This window comes from Notolabrus celidotus, chromosome 11 (assembly GCF_009762535.1).
Source record: "Notolabrus celidotus isolate fNotCel1 chromosome 11, fNotCel1.pri, whole genome shotgun sequence".
NCBI classification, from domain to species: Eukaryota; Metazoa; Chordata; class Actinopteri; order Labriformes; family Labridae; genus Notolabrus; species Notolabrus celidotus.
The window spans coordinates 16,398,870-16,422,800 of record NC_048282.1 but is presented as its reverse complement, the minus strand read 5'-3'; the positions used below and the strand labels follow the sequence as shown (position 1 = coordinate 16,422,800).

The 23,931-nt window shown below is 40.0% G+C and overlaps 2 protein-coding genes across 2 annotated transcripts; both read left to right on the top strand.

Annotated features, from left to right (window-relative positions):
- The first annotated feature begins 448 nt into the window (after positions 1-448).
- On the top strand, positions 449-21,948 carry ube4b (ubiquitination factor E4B, UFD2 homolog (S. cerevisiae)). The gene is made up of 27 exons (XM_034695291.1): positions 449-994; positions 2,926-3,145; positions 5,326-5,461; positions 5,834-5,921; positions 6,105-6,249; positions 6,370-6,595; positions 10,809-10,950; positions 11,245-11,345; positions 11,534-11,648; positions 11,974-12,057; positions 13,079-13,135; positions 13,219-13,335; positions 13,525-13,623; positions 13,709-13,822; positions 14,015-14,213; positions 14,386-14,524; positions 14,616-14,715; positions 14,915-15,042; positions 15,217-15,315; positions 15,473-15,708; positions 15,858-15,984; positions 16,094-16,238; positions 17,453-17,587; positions 17,763-17,954; positions 19,282-19,456; positions 20,487-20,633; positions 20,826-21,948. Exons 1-27 carry the CDS (start codon positions 971-973, stop codon positions 20,888-20,890), a joined length of 3,555 nt encoding a protein of 1,184 aa, XP_034551182.1. The 5' UTR covers positions 449-970; the 3' UTR covers positions 20,891-21,948.
- On the top strand, positions 6,655-7,485 carry LOC117821193 (proline-rich receptor-like protein kinase PERK2). The gene has a single exon (XM_034695294.1). It carries the CDS (start codon positions 6,784-6,786, stop codon positions 7,387-7,389), a length of 606 nt encoding a protein of 201 aa, XP_034551185.1. The 5' UTR covers positions 6,655-6,783; the 3' UTR covers positions 7,390-7,485.
- Positions 21,949-23,931: the final 1,983 nt, after the last annotated feature.

Here is a 23,931-nt window from a genome sequence, read left to right as displayed (position 1 = left end):
AAATTATGAGATTGTGCAGAAAAGGCAAAATTTGGTGCATAAAAATTGTTCAGGATGCAGGGAAATAATGATTTATTTCTTAAAATATTGTCTGCTGGTCAGACAAGTCTTAAAAACAACTTGAAAAAGAAGAGTGGTGAAATCAGATCGTGACCCTGCCATAGAAAGATAATGATACAATATTTTTCCCACATTGCCCAACCCTAATAAAAAACATTTTCCTCCAGAAGAAGATACAGTTTGCTAATGTTTACATGGCTTGTGGAGAACTGAGGCCTACCTAGTTACTGATTTATTGAGAAAAAAATAAAATAATTGTTATTTAATAGAGATTTCATATATACCTTTTATGATTACTAAGTCTCGGTAGGAGAGCCACTGGCCCTGAGGTATTCTGACAACAACAAATGTGGCCCTCCTGGAAAAAATGTTTGGACACCATTAATGTACGTACACTGAATTTACCAAGTGACTGAGGAAGGGAAACATGAGTACGAGTCTATTGTTTTTTTTTTCCTTACTTTTTGACTAACCAAATGCCACAATATATCAGCACTGCACGCAGTTAAATTGACTAAAACATAATTAGTGCTAAAAAAAGATACTTAAATCATGATCGTCTAACAGTAAAGCCTCACACCTCCCCCAGTAGCCCTCGTAGTCACGTGACAGTGTGTAGAACCAAAATGGCCGCTGTTGTATTTTGACGTATAATAGCTAGCTACTTTTCTTTTTGTTTCATTCTTGATAGAAAAATAGCAAACGAGAGACTTCTTGGAGGGACTGTGTCTTTCCAACCTCCGCGTACCCGTGTCCTAGTTTTTACCTAGAAGACAATCAAGACTGACACACATTTGTTGGACGAGTTAGACTATGCAGCATATTTAGTTCTAATACAGGCTAGCTAGCTGGCTCTGGCTGGCACACACTAAAGCTGTTGAAAGTGAAATAGCTAGCTAACTTAGCAGCGATGGAGGAGTTGAGCGCAGATGAGGTAAGGTGACAATGAAAAACGGCTAACTTCTGAGAATAATGCAGTTTTTCTTTTATTTTGCTGGCGAAACAAGTTATAAGAACATCTTTAAGTGAATGCTTTTCCTTTGTATGTCGTAAGAAACGGTCCTCAGACTTGCTAAGTTAGCCGACTTGCTGCTGAGGCAACCTCTGAGGCTAACTGAGTCTGAATTAAAAAAAAAAACATCCTCGATTAAATGAAGCGTAACACCGGCATCCATGCGTACGTGTTCCTCGTTTCAACGCTTGATATGTAAACTGTACCGAGTCCCTTTAAAGACTGAGTAAATGGAGTGTTTATGTGGGTCGTTTGTTCCCTTTTTTGTGCCTCAGCGTAATGCTAACTAGCTAACGTAAAGCTAGAGGCTGTGCACAAGCTGGCCCTGGGTTAACATAGTTCAAACACTGATTCACACCAATTCATTTAATTGTTTTCATCAGGTTGGTTGATTTTTCCACCGCCTTATATTGTGACACCTTGATGGTAGCGTTACTGTTGGTCCACTTGGTTGATTTGGTGTTTCTTTCCTGCGGGGAGATGTTTGACACTTGCTAATGTTGTTTTGCTAACAGACAAAAATTAGCTTGCGAGACGACTCAGCATAAAAAACACACCGGGCCACCATTGTGCAACCAACTGTGGGCCGGCTGTGTGGCCATTAGGCTGTTTATTTTAATCCACAGCAATGAGACTGCAAATATATATTTCACGTTCTTCCTGTAATCGGCCACTCGATCAAATCACAACCGAATACGTCGTTGATTTACTGCAGCTCAGGTGTTCAGCTGCTGGATTAGTGCTCTCATCTGACGTGGTTCACAATGTGTGTTTTATTGTATCTGTTCAACAGTCAATCTTTTATTTTAACACCATGTAACTAAAAACAAAATCTTTAAATGAATCACTGTTAAATGATGTTTCTTTTTGTCTGGTGTTCATCAAAAACAGTAAATGGCATTGAGCTTAACCATCCTGTTATGTTCGTTTCTTAGGGACAGCAATAATGTTCCTGGGTCAATTTGATCCAGGGCATATGTAATCATCTAAAATTTCAGAACACCAAAAAAATCCCAATAAACAAAAATATAAAAAACAAAATGTTTTTAATCTCACTATTAACTCCATTAATAACCATGTAAATCAATATTTAGTGCAATGTTGTTCTTTAATTCTCACAGATCATGGTTCAATGAGGACAACTCAATCATTTTTCCTGAAAATTCACGTTAAAACTTTTTTCTATGTACCTTCAAAAGACCTAATTATAAATACAATAGTTTTACATGACATATATTTTTGTTTATTGTATTTTAAATTTAGATTTTCCTTGTTTTATGAAGTTATGTTGATAAATTAAAATGAGACACCTCTTCTGTCACATGCTGCCCAGGTTTTTATGCTTTATTTAGCTGGTTTGGAATGTATATATTGCCTACAATGGAAGGAACCTCTGAATGCCTCTAGCCTTTTATCCACTGTGACATTACGGCCTGGGTTATATGGTAGTGGAAGTTGCTCTACCCACTTGTCCCTCAATGTTCTAAGGGCTGACAGCTTGTCTCTCTTCGATTCCAGCTCCTGCAGTCAAATTGCAAAGTGTCCTTGGCCAAGGAATTTTCATTTATATGTTATTTATGCTTATTAAGCCAAGCAGAAGAAGTTTCATTTTTTCAGATGTTGGAGCTTTAAAATGGGTCAATTTAACCCGCAACATAACAGGAGGGTTAAAGACACATTTCTTATCTTGTTCAGGAACAGAGCGAAGAGATCTATTGCTTCCATTGAATTGCAAAAAAACCACACAATCAGTATTGTAATAAACCAGGCATGTACTCTGTTGGGCTTTAAAGTGATCCAACAGATCCATGACACCTTGTGAAAATGTAAATTTTCTGATCTGTTCATCCAAGATTCGCAGAAGGCGATTGGCACGACTGGCAGGGGGACAAACATCACAGCCCAGCACCCCTCTTAGCACACCCCTGACATCCCCACAGAGAGAAACTCCCCCTGGACCCCTCCCTGGACCCTCAGGTGCCACACCCCAGCCCCTGCCACCAGCTGCCTCTCAATCATTGGGATTAAATGTCAACAGTGGTACCCCTGCCACATCTCCTATGGGCACTTCTGGTAAGAACAAAATGACAACTTAAGTTTCATAATGTATTTAGACATGTATCTTAACTTACAGCAAATAATGCCTTTAGGATAAATCTTGTGATTTAGGTTGAATGTCAACAAGAGGTCAGGATCCAGTCTGTTTTTTTTTTCCAGTGATTACTGTAGAGATATTGTTTTCAACCTCTTTTGTGATCTGAGGTTTATTTCCGTATCATTCTTAGAACAGGACTGCAATACAATGCCTTTAAAGCTTGGACGATAAACAACCTTTTTTGTTTGCGTTGAGCGCCACGCTGAATGGGGCCTTTATATACATTATATCAAAGACCCTGAACGACATCAAGACAAACAAAAGCAAACTGTTGTAATCATCTGTATCCCCATTTGACTCCACACGTGGGCTCGGGTACAGAGTTGAAATTGTTGCTTTGAGTCAATGTGAAAGCTATAGTGAGCTATGTATGGATACAGGAACAGTTTTCAGACATTTTTTAAAGGCATCCACATACACTATGCAGTGTTGTTGAAATGTGGGGCTGCTTTTTAGGGGCCAAAGTGGTAGCAAGTGGTAAGTGTTCCGTTTATTTGACCTACATTTTTTAGAAGATATGATTATTGTGCAAATATAGAATACATGTTGATGGAGACTCCTGCATTTACAGTAAGATCATGGTTGTTAATCAGCTTTCTGCCTACCTTTTTATAGAAGTAGTTTGCAGTTGTCTGGGCTTATAAAGTCATGGCACACCATGTTGATCTATCTGAACAATTACTAACCTTGTGTGGCTTTATCATGTGTTTTTCTGTAAACAGCTGTTCTGAAATAAAATGTATTTAAAAGACTGATTATGTTGTACCGTAGGAAAGTCAGATTCTGAACAAAGCTGCTGCCTGGTTAAAATAGAAGTTTTTCCTCCAAACGAATGGCCAAATGCTTGCGTATCGGTGGATTAGTGTATATAGAGCACGTATAAGAGAATGGTCTTGACCTGGTCTATATATTGCTCAGGTGATCCACTGTGCTTCAGCTTGATATGAGTTGATTTGGCTTTGCAATCCGGTGCGTCTAAGGAGAGGACATGTAGTGACAAGAGGTTGTGGAAAAACTCAGTGGAGCACAAGGGCAATTTTTGCCTTTTTATTGAAGGTGTAAATAAACTTTATTAACCTTAAAGCACCATCTTTCCCTGTGATCCAGTAAGTCCTTAACTTCCTGGTCTATATGTCGTCATGAGATAACAGGTTGGGGATTTTGCAGTATATCAAAAACAATGGATTGATAACTAACTGGGCCACCTGCCGGTCTAGCAGCATTTGTGTGTGGGACTTTTTTGCTTTTAATTCCAGTTCCCAAGTTAACTGGTTGAATTAGCCATCAACCTGCAAGAGCAGCGTGGCTCAGACATGGCACATATGTGAATGTGGCACAGACCATCAAGAGAATAGTTGTCCCTATTTTCTCCTGTACCTGTCTGCAAAGCGAAAAATAATATATACACCTTTCACTACTATGTAAATGTTTATAATTCTTCTGTTCTTCCACTTTGATGAAGATTTAAATTGTGAATAAAATTAAGATGGAATTAAAAACGGTATTATTAATGTGCTCAGATGTAGTCTTAATAACTGTGATGAGCATGAAAGTCTGTTTATTACCTAATAAATGTTAAGTACAATGATCTTTCCGAGCAAAGTCTAAAGTTACAAGCAATACTAGTTGAAAATGAAACTAAGAATGGAGTCTAAGGAAAGTCCCTGTCACCTTCTTCTTCATACCCTGAGACTCATAATGTCAACTCACTTAAAGACTTGATTTATGTTTACATTTATTTTCCATGTTCTACATTTGAGGCATGACATTTTTAGATATACAGTAATATCAGGGAAGTAAATGACTCACTAAAACCCAAGGCTGGACTGACTGCCAGCCAAAAACATAAATCAAACATGATTGATTTGTTTTGGGGGAACAAATTCAGAAGAATACGCACACTTAAAGAAAATAGTCAAAAGCAAACAAACTCACAAACAACATGCAACCTAGCTTGAGAAACAACAATTCCAGAACCATTTAGAAACTAACCGTATTATTTGACTCAAATCAAAATGATATGACACACACACACGTCATACTACAAATGTATTTTCATGTATGTACAGTGCTCAGTTGTTGTGTTTTACATTTGCAGGGGTGGCGTATGGTAGTCAGAGCAGCGAGGGTGTGAGCTCCCTCTCAAGCTCCCCTTCCAACAGCCTCGAGACTCAGTCCCAGAGCTTGTCCCGATCACAGAGCATGGACATTGACACTGCCTCCTGTGAAAAGAGGTAAGACTTTTTCCTATGGCATAGTTCCCATCCCAGACTATTATAAACTGTATGTTTGAAGGATCAAAGGCTTGTATGATGTGAACTTGAAACAATTGGTTGTCTCCAACCTGTTGAAAAATGGCTGTGGAACTGTTTTCCACTAGTGACACCTTTTTGGAGGTTTCAATTTTAAATATACATTGAAACTTGGACATTGATCCTTTTGAAAGTGTGTCGGCAAACTTCATTGAAATGACTGTGTCACGCCAGATATATTGCCCTTGATGTATCTAGTGATGGTGTTTGTTGAAATTTTTTTGAGACAAATGCAGGACATCATTCAGATCAAGGTTTGAAGAGACTTTCTAAGCTTTGTTATGCCTTTTCCAGCATGTCCCAGGTGGATGTTGACTCAGGGATCGAGAACATGGAGGTGGAGGACAGCGATCGCAGGGAGAAGAGGAACTTGACTGATAAGGTAAATAGCAATGAACACCACTCAACACAGAATGTCTTTTGTCTTTCTTATACATCCATACCATAACATAATGATGCATGTTTTGAGACCGATAGTATAGTTTGTCCATATATCATTTAATCTATAAATGGTAGTAGATTGTAAACAAATCATCATTGTAGACCCTTTTTTTCTGCAATTCAGGAAACCTCTGCAAACTCAGATGTCTCAGAAGAACAGGCACTGCAGCTCATTTGTAAGATCCTCCGCGTATCGTGGAAGGAGCAGGACAGAGATGTCATCTTTCTCCCTTCACTGGCTGCAGAGTTTCTACAGAGCCCTAAAGATGGTATGTCACTGAGTAATGTCTTTATTCGTCACCCCTAATGGACTATGTGACGCTCTAAAACCTTAGGCCTTAACTTACACATGATCTGCTTTTTATAACTTGATCTTTGTCCATTTTCAGTATACTCCGACTTCAAAGACCTGATCGGTCAGATCCTTATGGAAGTCTTAATGATGTCCACACAGTCACGTGTACACAACCCCTTTGCCAGCTTAACCGCCACCTCTCAGCCAATTGCAGCAGCCAAATCCCCAGACCACCGTCTCACGCTGGTGCAGCCCTCCAGCCAAGGTGGCAGCCCCATGGGCCCCAGTGCAGGATCTTTTGGAGCCAGCTCTCTGTCCAGGCAAGTACCATGGCTCAGTTTGATGAGCTGCAGCAGTGTAACTCGGGACAGACAAATTGCAGGCCTGAATAGTCCATCTTCACCCCACCTGAAAAGTGTGCTATTCACTTTATGTTGGTGTCATGAGTGGAATCTGCCATGTGTGATTTTGCTCTGATAATTTCTTCTTCTTAAGACATTGTTGCAGGATGAGTTTTGCCAATCATTGTTTCAATGTTGTCCACAGTCTTTATGGGTGTAGTATTCCTCGTCCTATGGCATTGGATGCATCCAAGAGGTCCGCCCCATCTCTCCCCACCCCTACCACACCCTCTGTACCTTCTACTCCCTCTACCCCGTCTACCCCCTCTACCCCACAGTTTATTGTCCCTCCTAGCCCACCTGCCACTGCTACTCCCAGACACACTCTCAACCCCCCTTCAGCCCCCATGCCCATCTCTCAGCGCTATCGGCCTTACTCCGTCACCTCTCCCTTGGGGGCCCCTTCCCCTTCCAGCCCTGGTCTCAGAGGCTTTAGTTTCTTCGGACCCTCTCCTGGTTCCGCAGGGCTCTCTGTTCCTCCCAACACCCCAGTCCCTGTGCCACCAGCAAGCCCTCAGTCCCTGACCTTGAGCTCACCTAGGGCTCGCAACCCTCCCTCAACCTCCACCTCCACCACCACCACTCCTGCAGTCCCCCCTTCTCCCAGATCACATGCCCGACAGGCTGCCTTTGCTTCCAGGATTCCACCATCTAGGTATCTTCTGTGCTATTCGCATGTCAGTGTGCGGTGCTCATGCAAGCAACAATACTAAAACCTTAACTTTCGTGAATCACCAGTTTGGAGGGTGTGTGTATGCTAAGTCTTTAATCTTAATACAGTTTTCTTTTGTATGGTTTATACAAAGTTTTGTGCAGTTGGACTCACCCACACAATATTCTAGTTGGCTTGACTAGTTGCTCTAAGGTTTGTGAACGGCCTGACATATCAGCATTCCTATTACAACTTTACGATTGAATGTTAAAGTGGAGATCATTTAAAAATAAGTGAATGTTTTCAAACATTTTAAATACCATTTATTTTAAAGTAGATCATATGTCATGGAACGGATATTTCTAGTTTATGTCGTGTCAAGACAATTAGCAGGCGCTCTTGTTTGCCCATTCACAGTATTAATGATGCTTGTTTCTAACTTAATAATTTTCAAGCATCTAACCTTTTGGTATAATAGATACTAGATCTAGCCTAACATGTTTTATGGGGCCCTACTTTGCAAGAAGAACGTTTCAACAAATAGTATTTGGCTTATTCCTCTGCATTGGCTTGTTTGAGACTAGTTGTATGACAAATTGTGACACAAAATATTCTGATAGTGAAAGCTGCAGATACAATGGCATTAATGAATATTTTAAAAACTACACAAGTAGTAGTCTTCAAGCAAGCATGCAACCCTCAAGCATCCTTTCCTTAGTGCTTCCCTCGCTCATGTCGATTTTTTGTGACTTTTACAGTTCCTTATTTATCTTCTTTTTCCACCCACCTTCTTTCTCCTCGTGTTTGCACAATATCCTTTTCTTCCGATCTTTCCCTCACTCTCCTTTTGTCTGCTCCTCATCATGTTAGCCCCTTGTCGCTCCTGTTCTTTGCCCTCTCTGACGTGTCTCAGGGCAGCAGTGATGAAGAATCTGAGGAGGAAGAGGATTTTGCACGGGTTCAGTTTGGGTCCAGGTACACCGCTGCACGGTGTGTGCATTTGTGTGTGCTTGCTCAGTTATGAGTCCACTGCATGTTCCAGTGGGCCCAGAAGGCTTAGCACTAACTGCACACAAACACACCAGGATAGAGTAGGGAAAAATAAACCCAAGCAGGCTCAACAACCTTTTAGAGTGCTTTTACGGTTTTGGTCATCAGAGGTTTAGACATGAAGTCCCCATTTTTACAACTTGTCGTATAAAATGTATATAAACATTTAAATTAAATTTCTTTGGCGTTGTAAGCACTCCATAGAAGAAATTCACCTCCATTGTTAATGTCGGTCAGGGTAACCCTCAACCATGAGATTCCTGTATTTCTTAAGACAATTACCTTCCTTATCTTTATATTTATTGTATTTAACATTGTTAGCCGTTTTGTGGACTTTTAGCTTTAAGAACAATTGTAACCCAGTCTAGAGTTTAGGGGTGTGCAGAGGACATTAGATTGTGAAGGATCAGAAGGTGTGCCTGATCAACAAACTCTGAGAGATCATAGTATCTGCACAGTAGTATCATGGTATTCTGTTGCACTCTATGCTTAAATACAGATACATGTTAATAAAGCACTGATCGAGCGTTGAAGATAGGGTTGCAAAGGGGTGGAACATTTCTGGAAAGTGTCCGGTAAATTTCCATGGGAAGTTAAGCGGGGGAATTTTGGAGATATTCCAAATTGGAAACTTTTCATGGGAATGATGGGAATTTATAGGAATTAATTGGAATTTGTGGAAATTGACTGGGAATTGAGGGTAATTGCATGGAAAGGTATCATATCCAAGCATAAATATTTGTTCAGACATCCATCCAAAATAGAAATCATCTGCATGTGATTGAGGAATGCACAGTACATGTAGGGGGCGTGGTCTCACTAGCCCTGCAGTAAGCAGTGTGCATGTGAATTAGGAATAGCATAGATATTCAACTGTACTTACATGATTTCTGGTTGTTTTAGTCAGGATTATGCTAAACTATCTTTAAGTTCCCTATTAAGAGCCAACCTTCAATTCAGTAAATTCCGGGTTTATTCCCGTTTATACCCATAAATTCCTGTTAATTCCCATGGAAAGGTTCCAACTTTGAAAATTCCCGGAATTTTGCAACCCTAGTTGCAGACCACGGGCTAAACAAACGGCCTGTCTGCCACATCAGGTGAATCCACAGCATTAAGATACGTGAGCGGAGTATGACAACACTACATTTTCAAAGTGTTCCTCTGAGTTCCCAGTGTTTTGTAATTTGCAGTGCATCCGCTCCTTAGCTAGATAGCAGACTCTGTCTGTGTCACATTACACACACACGCTGTGTGCTGTAAAGATGGTAAATGCAAAGACAGTTTAACTCTGTTTTGTAGAATAATCACACATAGATGTGCTTTTGAACTCTTGCTTGTTTATCATTTGAAAAAAATCCAGTTTGCATGATTTTAAGATTGTGTTTAAAAGCTCACTTCTACCAGACATGAATCATGCAGAATAAAATGGTGCTCCTTGAAATAAGTGATTAAACTACTACGGCAGACTCCGCCTGCATGGGTACAATATTGTATGGTTATGTAGAAGTTTGAGTTTAGGCGTGTTTAGTTGATGCTTTCTGTAATCTCTTTTCTGTCAGTCACATAACCTTCTACCTTTTTTGTTAATATCATTAGAATACCTTGTGAATGATGTTGATTTAAATCTTAGTAGAAAGTGAAATTCATGCAGGATGTAGCAGACATTTATTATTAAAATGAACAGTTACATACTGAGTGCTGCCTCAGAAACAAAGTGAAGTAATTGCATTTTTAAATTAAGCAAAGACTCTGAAACTGAAGTCACATTGGCAAAATTGCACACATATTTCATCTGTTCAAAAGTGTACTTTGGCTTAAATTATCTATTCTTTTGTCTTGTGAGGAGAATTTTGAATAGGGAAATAAGTTAGGTTGTACTGGTCAGTAACTTCAAAATAGTCTTGAAAATAAACATGAAAAAGAATGTTGACAAAATTGAGATTGGGATTCTCCAATAAAGAATCTTGATATGATATTCTTACCATATCACCTGCCTCTACTTGGTGATTTTCCTGCATTGCCTGTGTTCATTAGAAAAATAACCTCTTAACTTGGCGGGAGGACTTTGTGTGCTTGGAGCAGCTCACACAGGTTTTGTGTTTACGGCTAAACACTAACAGCAATTTAAACAAATGAGTCAATTCATTGTGCCAAGCTGAGTCTAATATAAGCTACAAAAGCTTGCCAAATGGGTCTTGAATAATCTGTAAATATATTTTGCTTTTTATACTGTAATACTGAAATGTAATCACTAATTCCTTACAGTTTGTTTCTTTCAGGGTCCTTAAGAGTGGGTTTGTGTTTGTTAACTGAACAGTCGTGACTTATTTGATGCTAAAAGACACATATCTCACTTAGTGTTTTTCTCTGTTTTTTTAATGACCCACTCTCTGTCCTTGTTTTTGTGTTCTACTTTCTTGTTTGCAGTCTTGGTGCATGTGGTGGGTCAATGTCCTGTGACGCAGCCAGTGACCGCTTCACCATTGAAACTTGCAAAGAGACAGAGATGCTGAACTACCTCATAGAGCGTTTTGACAGTGTTGGCATGGAGGAGAGGAAAGCCCCCAAGGTAAAGGTTGAAGCCTTGATGTTACAAAGATCCTTTTTTAGTAACAACTCAAGATCTTTTCAGCATAACCACCATGTCTAAATTGATTACAAAATGTCCAGAGGACAGAGGAACAGTGTGTACTAACAGATGAGCTGCAGGCCAGATGGTCTGGAAATGAGTAAAGATTTTCTCTTCAGAGAACACTGAATTTAACTGAGTCTGGAGAGAGTTTCTGTGAAAATTACAGCTTACATATTATCACACCTATAACCGTTTTCTCCCTTCCCTGCATCCCTTCTGTCTCTCTTTCAGATGTGTAGCCAACCAAATGTCAGCCAGCTTCTCAGCAACATTCGCTCTCAGTGTATTTCCAATGTTGCCCTGGTCCTGCAAGGCACCCTGACCCAGCCACGGTATGAAAACCAGGCTCATACTGTGACAAATTGAGGGTTATTTTGTTTCATGTCTTTTTATATTTGTGTTACATTCTGTTTCCTCTCCTTTTGAGTCGGAGTCTCCATAGCAACTACTCTTTCACCTCGATTGTAGGGGCATTATTTATATATTTTCAGCACAGTGTTTCTCTGTGTTGCACATGTAGGAGTCCTCTCGAGCAGTCTTTGCTGGTACCTTATATGCTGTGTCGGAACCTTCCTTATGGCTTTATTCAGGAGCTGGTGCGCATTACTCACCAGGAGGAAGAGGTGTTCAGACAGGTGGGAAACACAACTGGCTTTCTTTATACGTTTACATGAACAGATGGACACCCAAAACACTCTCATATTCACTCATTGGCTGACAAGGCCTTAATTAGTAGTTGTACTAAAACTGTAATCAGTCTCTTCAAATAAGAAGGGATTAATGTGGTAGTATTTCAGTGTTTCACTTTATTTAAATGCGTTGATTCCTCTGTATATCTTCAAATTAGGATCTTGCAATAAATCATAAGAAATCTGGATATTCTCAACACAAGGTTTTGCTGTTCGCTGGAAATGCAGTCAATAAAGCTGGCATGGTTTTGATGCATTTTTCTTTTTACAGATCTTCATTCCCATCCTCCACGGACTGGCTCTAGCAGTGAAAGAATGTTCCTTTGACAGTGACAACTTTAAATTCCCCCTCATGGTAAGGAAATGGCCTGTCCTATACTGTAGAAACAGGAAGGAGATGAGACTTAGTACAGTCACAATAAAAGGATATGCAGTGCTGCAGGGCCTAACGAGGTCCTGTCACTGCAGCCTCTCAGACAACCTGTCAACATGGTGCATAGACAGCTCCAGATGTACAGCACATGTAGCACAAGTTATCAGACGTGCTAACATTATTGTGTTGCTTCCACTCTAAAATAGATACAGTGATGAGCTGCCTTGTTATGTTGACAGCCTTATCTAGAGATTCTGGGTCAAGCACTAACTGTTACATAACATTTGTGCCAGCATACACAACAGTGAAGTACTAATATCTGTTTTGTGGTTTGCTGTATTCAGGTAGTTACTTTTCAATGACTGTGTCATGGGAGTGTGTCATTTTGCATTACAAGATATTTGGCTGGTGACACTGTTAAGTAAATACTCTTTTAATAATCAAACAAGCCACATCTTGCAGTGGCTAAAGTTCAGTAGTCTAGTGTTGTAGTACTCTAGACAGGTCATGGTCTCGAGAACGCTTATTAAGGTCTCGGTCTCGTCTCGGAATCAAGCATTTTTACTCAGTCTTGCCTCCGTCTCGGACTGGGAGGACTCTGTATTTTTCTCACAGCGCGTCAAAAGAAAGGCAACAAAGGCAAAATCAAACCTTGTTTGTGGCTTTCAATTGTATTTAAAGCAAACTTGAATAAAATAAACAGAAGTCTTTTATTTTGTTAACTCTAATGATGATTCTTCATTGATATATATGGTCTTAGTCTTGTCTTGGTCTCGCCCTGCATTGGTCTTGGTCTTGACTCGGTCTCGACCCCTAAATGTCTTGGTCTTGTCTTGGTCTTGGTGTAATCTGGTCTAGGACATGTCTTGGTCTCGGTTAATGTGGTCTTGACTACAACACTACAGTAGGCATACTATGTAATGCTTTTTACCTGCAGAACAACATGTTAGTTTGGGGCAAAGTAGGAGCTTAAATTCAATTGTTTTCTGTTTTGTTTGTTCAGGCATTAGCTGAGCTTTGTGAGATCAAGTTCGGGAAGACCCACCCAGTGTGTAATTTGGTGAGTATACAGTTAAAAGACAACAGCTATAGTGAAGTTGCTTTTCAAGCTGTTAACTTCTTAATTTGTATCCCTCTGTGCAGGCAACATCGCTGCCTCTCTGGTGCCCCAAACCTCTAAGCCCTGGCTGTGGAAGAGAGGTCCAGAGATTGTCCTACCTAGGAGCCTTCTTCAGCCTCTCTGTGTTTGCTGAGGATGATGTGAGTTTTCAAAGCAGTTAAATTAATAGTATTAATTAGTAGCATTAGATGCAGTCCGCAAAGTACTCTGCATTCAAGTGTCCAGCTAAAGGCTGAAAAGGTGCCTGGAGAGCAGAGCAGAGCTACCGCAAATTTACTTTTCAATTTTCAGACAGTGATTAGTAAGCTTTCTGAACTGTTTTCTTTTAGACTAAAGTAGGAGACAAGTATTTCTCTGGCCCAGCCATCACCATGGAGAACACTCGAGTCGTCAGCCAGTCACTGCAGCACTACCTGGAGTCAGCAAGGGTGAGTCCTGACTTTATAATGAAAGAATTCAAGAGCTGTCCTTCTAACATGAAACGATGTGTTAAAAACTGTTTCTCTTGTTTAGGGTGACTTGTTCAAAATTCTTCATAACGTCCTACTAAATGGAGAAACCCGTGAGTGGGCTCTCAACTACATGGCAGCTTTAGTCAACTACAATGTGAAGAAAGCTCAGATGCAGGTAAGTTGCAGAAGTATTTAATGTGTCCTTCTTATTGAAATTAATTTCAATGTTGCTCAGTGGCTCAAATTATATAAAAAACAGCAAAATAATATTATCCCATTGTGTCATAAGGTACTCAATGTACTGTACTTGTTGCCTTTTCTAACATTGATTTTCAACTCGTCTCCATCTGCCCTCTTTTTCTCCCAGACGGATGATAAGTTGGTGTCTACAGACGGCTTCATGCTCAACTTCTTATGGGTGCTGCAACAGCTGAGCATGAAGATCAAGCTGGAGACAGTGGACCCTTACTATATTTTCCATCCACGGTGTCGCCTTGTCGTCAGCTCAGAGGAGACGCGTCTGAAAGCCACCATGGAGGAGCTCAAGAGCTGGATCACTGAACTCCGTAAGCTGACATTAACAGAAATGCATGGCTTTGTAATCATGAGTACTTGCTTATAACCCAAAGTGACTCTTCTAAATGTTTGTTTGGGCAGAAAAGCGTACAGTCTGATTATGATATCTGGTGTTGCTGTCACAAACACATACAAATACATTTTGTTTGTTCACATGCATAGATGAAGATCCCACCAAGTTCTCAGAGCCTAAGTTCCCTACTGAGTGCTTCTTCTTGACACTGCACACCCACCACCTGTCTATCCTGCCTGGCTGCAGGCGCTACATACGCAGGTTACGAGCCATCCGCGAACTAAACAGGTACACACAAACACGAATATAAACAAACCCATAGCTCCTCAAAGCATGCTCGCTCTTAAGTATGTTTTTATTGGTGTTTTTCATGTGCTAGGACTGTAGAGGAGCTGAAGAATAGTGAAAGCCAGTGGAAAGATTCTCCCCTCGCTAGTAGACACAGAGAGATGCTCAAGCGATGCAAAACCCAGCTAAAGGTGAGTTTAACGTCCTGTTAATGCACAATGTTCTTCCCTTGATGATTCAACCTTGAACACTGACCTAAAGGTATAGACCTGCCTGAACTCACCTCCCAGTTTACAGTGCTGTTCCTGAAATGCTGAAACACGCAGGATCCTATGACAGAACATATTTGTTGAGATGTGATCTAAACTATGTGTGACTTTGTCCTGTCAGAAACTGGTGCGAGCCAAAGCTTGTGCTGACGTGGGCCTTCTGGATGAAAACCTGCTCCGCAGATGTCTGCAGTTTTACAGCACTGTCATTCAGCTCATTCTCCGCATGGTGGATCCTGACTACCCTAAGTGAGTCTCTCTGCCTCTGACTGGCCATGTAACCTTTTTGTTATTGTGTTTATGTAAAAACAAATGTATCACCACATAAGTTGTTTTTCTAATCTTTTATATCTTCCATGAGCTGTTTTACTTCCAAGTGTATCATAAATCAACATGTATTTCCATGTTTTCTATCATTTGCAGCATTACCCTGCCACTGAACCCTGAAATTCCCAAAAGCTTTGCTGCTTTGCCCGAGTTCTACATCGAAGATGTGGCTGAGTTTCTGCTTTTTGTTGTGCAGTAAGTGTATAGTTAAAGACATTATGTGATCATATTTTGTGCTTAAATTATTATCTACATCTACAGAAGCTACAGCGAAGAATTATGAACAAACTGCTTTAGGTCTGCCTCTTTTGTCCCTTCTTTCACCTCATTCTCTCCCTTTCTCTTCATCTAGGTATTCTCCCCAGGTTTTATATGAGCCGTGCGTGCAGGACATTGTCACCTTCTTGGTCGTGTTCATCTGCAGCCAGAACTACATCAGGAATCCCTACCTTATTGCCAAGCTGGTTGAGGTGCTGTTTGTCACCAACCCTGCTGTACAGCCTCGTACTCAGAGATTCTCAGAAATGATGGAGAACCACCCGTTGTCCGTCAAACAGCTGGTCCCTGCCCTCATGAAATTCTACACTGGTGGGTGAACAGTGACTCAAAGCTGTAGTGGTAGAGAATGCAATAACACGTTCTGTTTTCATTTGCACAAAGAATATCAGATCTTGTGGCTGATGCATACCTTTTTTTGATGATTACTTTTTTGACTTTGAATTATTTTCTCTGGTCAGATGTTGAGCATACTGGTGCTACCAGCGAGTTCTATGATAAGTTCACCATACGGTACCACATCAGCACCATTTTCAAGAGTCTCTGGCAAAACCTTGCCCACCATGGCACCTTTATGGAGGAGTTCAAGTGAGTTTTCTTTGGACAAACATGTCAGTTGAAATCAGCGGCTGTCTGACATGGACCCATTCTAACCCGATATTCTCTTCTATCTTGTTTTATGCTTACTCCCCTCTAGCTCTGGCAAGCAGTTTGTGCGCTACATCAACATGCTGATAAATGACACCACCTTCTTGTTAGACGAGAGCCTCGAGTCCCTGAAGCGTATCCATGAGGTTCAAGAAGAGATGAAGAACAAAGAGCAGTGGGAACAGCTGCCTAGGGTCAGTGCTCGGCATCAAAGGCTTTTGTTTTTTTATTACTTGAAATCAAACATTAAATTTAACAATCACATCACTTAAGCAATAAAACACAGAAAATAAAAAAGCAGCAAGTATTAGACTTGGGTAATAATAAGGTATCCTGCTTACGCAAAAAGACTGCTGCGCAATACATATAATACAAACCCAAGAAAATAGTGTTGGTCCAGCTCTTCTGTCTGTATAGTTGTGTTTTCAGTTTATCTCTCCGATTGTACAATGTGGCTCTTAACTGTTGATTTAGGAGATGATATTAGGCTAAGTTTAAGGACACGTCATCGTCATGTGACAGCTGCAAGTCAGAAAGAGAGAAATACAAAAAAAATTGAGTGCTGCATACCAAGTGATTTGGTCCCTAAAAATAAATGATGACCTCTGCATTTGGCAGCATTTCAGTTTGTACAGAATGATGAGAGAGCCAGCAAATCTCTGACGAGGCTGTGTGCAAGATTTACATCATATAGTGATGGTAAGAGATGGAAACATTTCAAATCCAAGGGCCCATCTTAGTATCAATCACCCACCGACTGCTGGGTGGACGTTATAAAGCCCCCAGGGAACCAGGACAAGAAATAAAAGAGCCATGTTCAAATTCATACCCATGGATCTGCAAACACAATGTGCACTGAGTGCATGTTGGAGCTGTTTATATGAGACAACATCACTCTTGAAGTTCTTGTTACTTTTCCCTCCACTTCTATGCATAATAGCACTTTTTTGCTCTTGCTCATTTGCCTGAGCTCTTTCACCCTCTAACTTGCTCTCTCTTTCAAAAGTTATATTTAAGTATTTTAAAAAATGATATAAACTTGGTATTTCAATATTATGTTGACAGCATGCCGACTATAAAATTGTAACTTGGGTAGCTCCTCTGAAGCCCTACAATGTGATTTTTAATTAGTCTCAGTAATACCGTGTACCCAGGAAAATGTGGAGTAGTTTTAATGTCATCAAAATTTGGATACTGCCCAACTGTAGCAAGGATTCACATTTCTTAATCTCCAAAAGAAAGAAAAAGTTGAAGCAGCAAAACAAATTGGTAACACAGTGGTTCTTGCTTAAGTCGGGGAACAATTTGAACTCACTCAGATTTGTGCTGAGCTGTGAAACCTGGCAGAAGGTGACTGTTGCAGAATAAACTAGAATAGCATTGTCTGTGTTCACATGACATTTTTCAGGAGCAGCAGCAGAGCCGCCAGTCCCAGCTGACTCAGGATGAGCGGGTGTCTCGCTCTTATCTGGCTCTGGCCACAGAGACTGTTGAAATGTTCCACATCCTCACAAAGCAGGTCCAGAAGCCTTTCCTCAGGCCTGTGAGTATTGCTGCCCCCATGGGTCGTTTTGAAAAATTGTCACAACTTTATAAATTACAGGCTCTTTAGGTTGAAATGCAACCACAAAATGAACTTGAAGATATCATTATCTGAATAAAATGTGCATCCTGAATCCACTAAACGTGTCTTAACAGTTTGTTGTTGTTTAATGCAGGAGCTGGGACCTCGTTTAGCTGCAATGCTGAATTTCAACCTTCAGCAGCTCTGTGGGCCGAAGTGTCGTGATCTGAAGGTGGAGAACCCGGAGAAGTACGGCTTTGAGCCTAAGAAGCTTCTAGACCAGCTAACCGACATCTACCTGCAGCTTGACTGTGCCCGCTTTGCTAAAGCAATAGCAGATGACCAGGTTAGTTAATCAGAATCAGAAATACTTTATCTATCCCAGGGGGGGAATTCAGTTGCTCTATACAAAATAAGTTATACAAATACAATAATACGCTATGTAGAAAATAAATACATGGTTCAAGTCCACGGAGATCAGGAAGAGGGCACTCTGGTGGTCTGTCTGGAGTCTGGCTATGGCAGCGTTAAGAACATTGGACGCCGTAGTCGGGTTGGCAGAGGGGGGGGATGTAAACCGCTACCAGTATGACTTGTGTGATCTACCTGTGCTGGAGGAGGCCCACGGCGCTCTCAGTGCTCTCCCGGGCCATCGGACAGTCTGGAAGTCGTCAATGGAGACGTCGTGGTCAGGAATATCCTGCCACGTTTCCGTGAAGCACAACATGCTACATTCCTGAAACTCTGTCTGACTTCTGGCTAGTCTTTTTAGCCCCTCCATCTTATTAGCCAGAGATCTCTCGTTGCCCATGATGAGAGAGGAGAGACATGGCTTCTATCTCCTCTCCATAAACCTCCCTCTTCTTATACCAGCTCTCCTCCCTCGCAGCAGTATGCCTCCTCTGCCTCCTATGCATGCTAAATCTCCAGAGTTCTGCAGGAATATGGTGATTTCATTGTGAAAAACAGTCCACAACTCTCACCAACGGAAGTTCAAAAGAGGTCACAACTTCAACAAACTGCCAGAGAAAAATCTGACAAAGTATGATGAAGTAAGAGAAGAAAAATCAGAAAGAAGAATGAACGAACAGGAGCGACTGTAACAGGCTGCATGCACGGTTGGCGCATGCCCACAAGAAGAATCACAGATCCCAGTATTTTAATACAAAGATGTGTAAAAACATGTTTTCTCCAAAATGATAAAACACATCTGAGACTGATTTTTATGAAGAATAAAAGTCATGAGAAAAAGCTACATTTGCGGTAGATCATTGCAGTTCTGGTTAAACTGCCTCTAAGCCATCAGCATGAATCCTCTGTTGTATTTGGTGAATGTAATACTGTGTTCAACAAGTATTAAAGAGGTCATGCCATGAATCGTAATTACCCACAGACCCTCAGATAAATCCAGCACAGAGCAGTGAGAGATTAAACACAGTACTTTATTTAATTTTAATGTGTAAAGTTAAACATTAAAGCATCCACTGTCTGTGTGATGAAAGCGACTGTACTTTCTCTCCTTATGTAACTGACTTAACACGTGGAATTATTCCTCAGGTTGTAAGCAAGAAGCAGCAGTTGAAGTGTGTAAGCATAGTTGTCTTAGAAGTCAAAGACCTCCTTTTCTTGCAGCTCCCTGATAATAAATATTCTCTCTTTTTATCTTCCTGCAGCGGTCATACAGCCGCGAGCTCTTTGAAGAAGTGATATCAAAGATGAGGAAGGCTGGTATCAAGTCATCTATTGCCATTGAGAAATTTAAGCTACTCTTGGAGAAGGTGGAGGAAATAGTCGCCAAGAACTCCCAGTCGGAAATGGACTACAGTGATGCACCTGATGAGTTCAAAGGTGTGTGTGTGTGTGTTTTGTTCACTCTTTGTTTAAATAACATACCTGGAAAAACTCTTTATCCAACTTGGTTCAAGAAGCAGAAAATTATTTTCCACCATCTCCGTACTCAGAACCCACTTTTCTGCTTGCTCCTTGTCTGTAGTATTTTATTGAAGGTGTGTCTCAGATGCATATTTACATTGTCTTATTTTTCTGTGAAGTCCCCAAAGTTTGAGACATTAGCCTATTTCAAATCTTGAATTTTTAAGTAACAATTCAGAGTCACAATAAACATCAAATTAAAGTTTTAAAGTTGAGAATTACAAACTTTTTGTGGTTACTGTACTTACTTCTAGAAAGTTGCTGAACTTTTGGCCCTGCATTGCTTGCTCTGAAATCTGAAGTGACCTCAGGTCATTCGGTGCAGACAGACAGGATCGTCATGCTCTGTTGCTGTTAAATTCCAGACATTGGAAGGGGATTTTTGCAGCTCATAGAGGTCATATAGACGGCTTACAGCCAGGCTATCCTATAACCACAGACTTAATATAATCTAGTAAGAGAACGTGGCCCACATACCTCCTTTGATTTCCAGATATGCCAGCCGGCCCACCACAGTTGATGGGAGTGTGCCATACAGGAGGCTTGAGTATCAGCTTTCTATGTGGTTAAAATCTCCCATGGCAGGTTTTATTTTTGCAACGCACAAGTCCTACTGTAACAACCTCATGACATTTCAATATAGGGCACACTTAATCAAAAGGCCTCATCGAGTATTTATTGGAGATATTCTTTACTGGTGTTTTGATAGGTGCTGTCATATAAAATACAACACATTTTCAGAAGCAGGGGTCGCACAAGCTCAATGAATACTTGCCTGACATAGTAACAAGTCTGTGTTTAAATGTTTTTTGAAAGTAACAAAAGTTGTTATGTGTTATCTTGATTTATGATGCAATCAGGATATTCTGTTGAAAACAATAACCACAAAGGCTTGAAGAGTGTTAGGTTCTTAAACTATAACGTTGTTATCACTTTGATGTCACAGACCCTCTTATGGACACACTGATGACCGACCCTGTGATACTGCCCTCTGGGAACATAATGGACCGATCCATTATTCTGCGCCACCTCCTCAACTCTCCCACTGATCCCTTCAACAGGCAGCCACTAACAGAGAGCATGCTGGAGTCAGGTAACCCCACCATGGTGTTTTTTTTAAATGCTCTGTTCAAGTTAGGCAAAAGAAAGTACTAAAAGTAGTTTCTGCTGAGAACAGCAAAGAATGCTTGAGTTATTAGATTGAAGACGAATTATTTTATAACACTTAAATGTCAACATGAATAGATATCAGACTCTCCTAACAAACTGTTTTTTCATTTTACAGTCCCTGAATTGAAAGAGCGGATTCATGCCTGGATGAGAGAGAAACAGGGCGGGCGGCTCATCTAAGGAGCCATGTCAGCCATCGTCTGCCCTGTTAACCATCATTAAGGGATCGGTCCAAACCGCCTGAATTTAGTGTCACTACAACCAATGACAAGCAACAAGATTTTGAATGGAAAAAAAGGAGACCTGAAATGATTTTTATTTGCATTTACCCTTTTTGTCTCAAACCATTATCATGGTTCTAAAAACAAAATATAATAAAGTTAAGACTTTTAAGTTTTTCTCATGAGTTTGTGTATATATAACAAAATATATACATATATTTAACAAGAGTTAGTTAATGCATTATAATGCTGCAAGTTTCCACCAACAACAGGTTTACCAGCGAGGTGCATACAGTCACTTCATTGATCATTTTCCTTAATGGTTCTCATTTTGTTTTGTAATACTCTGTATGTTGATTAAAGACTTATGGGGGAAGGTAGGGGCAATACATTTGGGAGAGTGTGGGTGGGTTTGGATAAATTTGTTAGCCCTGAGTTTTCACTATCAAGACTGTGACAGTTATGAACTTGAGTCCACGTAATGTATGCTGGTGTCCAAGAGCTAACGGACGCGCAGTTTGTGCTTGTAGACAAAGTTCAGACTTGGGAATATCCATTAAGGATGTAGCTTAACGTAAACTAATCCTAAATGTCAGCTTCCTTTTGAGTACAGTAGAAAGATAAGCAGTGGTTTACCAAAACACAGTATGTTCAGTTGTTCCTTTTAAGTCACATTTTCCCTGCTGACTTTGATAGACTGAATTTACTTCTTGTGTGTGCATGGCCTCAAGTGCAGTCTCTCCTAAGCGCCTCATGGACAAATTCACCCTCTTTAGGCGGAGTGGAAGGATCATGAGAGAATGTAGCATGACCACAAGTAACACCATTGTAGGAGCACACCATTAAAAGTCTGCTCTTCAGAACCACTGACATCTCACCTCAAGATGGTCACTTTCAAACAGCACTGTACCTAACCTGACCTTGCTGACCTTAACTGTACAGGATCTGATTTCCTTTACCCACAAACCTGTTTTGGAAGCTAGGATTTTGAACTGAAATAAATGATGATGCACATTATTTCCCCCGCTCCGTCAGTTTTTTCCTCCGATTGAAGCCTTCTGTGGGCGCTTTGTTCTTTTGCCCAATGTTTTTAAGGGGGGTTAGTTTCTAAACTATAGAAGGTCTGAAAGGTATTCCTCTAGTAGAGAGGGTAAACAAACAGCAATCCAGCTGACCTGGTGAAAAAAGAAAAGAAAATGTTTAAAATGTCCAGAAATGAAATGAAATAGGTGTCAACCAGCAAGAGAGTTTTAATTTGACATGATATCTGGGGCGCTGGTGGCCTAGCGGTCTAAGCGCCCCACATACAGAGGCTACAGTCCTCGTCGCACAGGTCGCTGGCTCGATTCCCAACTGGTCGACCATTTCCTGCATGTCTTCCCCTCTGTCTACTCCCCACAATTCCTGTCTCTCTTCAGCTGTCCTATGAAATACAGGCAAAAAGGGCAAACATATTTTAAAAAAATAATAATAATTTGACATGATATAAAAGATGTGTAGGTTACAATGATACCTCAAGGATTCTCATTAGTAGTTATATAATATATAAATAGTTTCACCCTCCCACTCACCATTGTAATTGACCAGATGTAAGATTCATTAGTTCCTGGAAAAACAAATCTATGGAACGTGGTTTCCCGAAAGCATAAGCTTAGTCATTCTCCTGTAAATGTTATATACTAATGGATTAAACTTGGCAACGATCTAAATGTATTGGCAAGGTCTGTGACAATACTGTTTAAACTCTGTTTACCACTTATTGTGTTCTATATTATTAAACTAATCTTTTTTTTAAAAGAGTGCATCCTGTTAAAAAAATATACTTATCATACTCCTGAAGCTTTTCACATTTTCTCCATATAACGTTTACCTCAACAACTACAACTTGAGATGAGAGTAGGCCCAAGTAAGAAACTGTGAGGGTCATTCCAGAATTGCAGGTACATTTTGCGTCTCCCAGATAAACCTTTCATTAGTCTCCTCCCAAAAAATCTTTATTGAATCCACTTTGAGTAATATCACTAACAGTGTTCTCCTTTCTCTAATAATAATGCTTGATATGTATTTCCCACAATTTATATTTTAAATACTAGCTAAATAACACCTAACCCCCCCATTTATTTCTCGTCTCCAGCTCCTGATTCACACTTTCAACTTGAATTAACATGAAATCATTGAGTTTAATTTTCTTTTTTTTATGCTTTCAGTATTAACAGTTAAATGATAATTTGCATAGGATATATACTTTCTGTGTTTTATTACATTTCAGTAATAAAACTATATATTTTGTGCCTGTCCCCGTGTTCTGGTCAACTCTGTCATCTCTATTGTAAAACTGCATAAAAACACATTACATTTAGAGATTTGAAGTAATGGTTTCTAAATAAACATGATGTAACAGAATATACTTCTATGTATTCTTGACTGCATTTATGTATTTTAAAAATACAACGTTTTGAGATATTTTAAGAAGTACTTTGAATACCTAAGTATTTTTAAAAGCAAGTACTCCAGTACTTTAACTCAAGTAATAATCTGACAGAGCAACTTTCACTTGTATTGGAGTAATATTTGACTTGGAGTATCTATACTTTGACTTAAGTAATGAAGCTGTGTACTTTGTCCACCACTGCCCTATGTTATTTCGACATTGTGAAGTTAATAAAATCAATCAATCAATCAATCAATCAATCAATCAATCAATCAATCAATCAATCAATCAATCAATCAATCAATCAATCAATCAATCAATCAATCAGACTTTATTTATAAAGTGCTTTTCATAAAATGACATTGTAACACAAAGTGCTGTACATAAAAACTTAAAATAGAATAAATAAAGTAGAATAAAAGTGACTAAATTTGAAATAGATAATAAATAAATAAATAAATAGAACTATTAAGAAGACAAATAAACTTAATTAAAAGCAAGACTAAAAAGGTAGGTCTTGAGTTTGCCTTTAAAAATATTTATGCTCTGGGCAGCCCTCAGATCCTCAG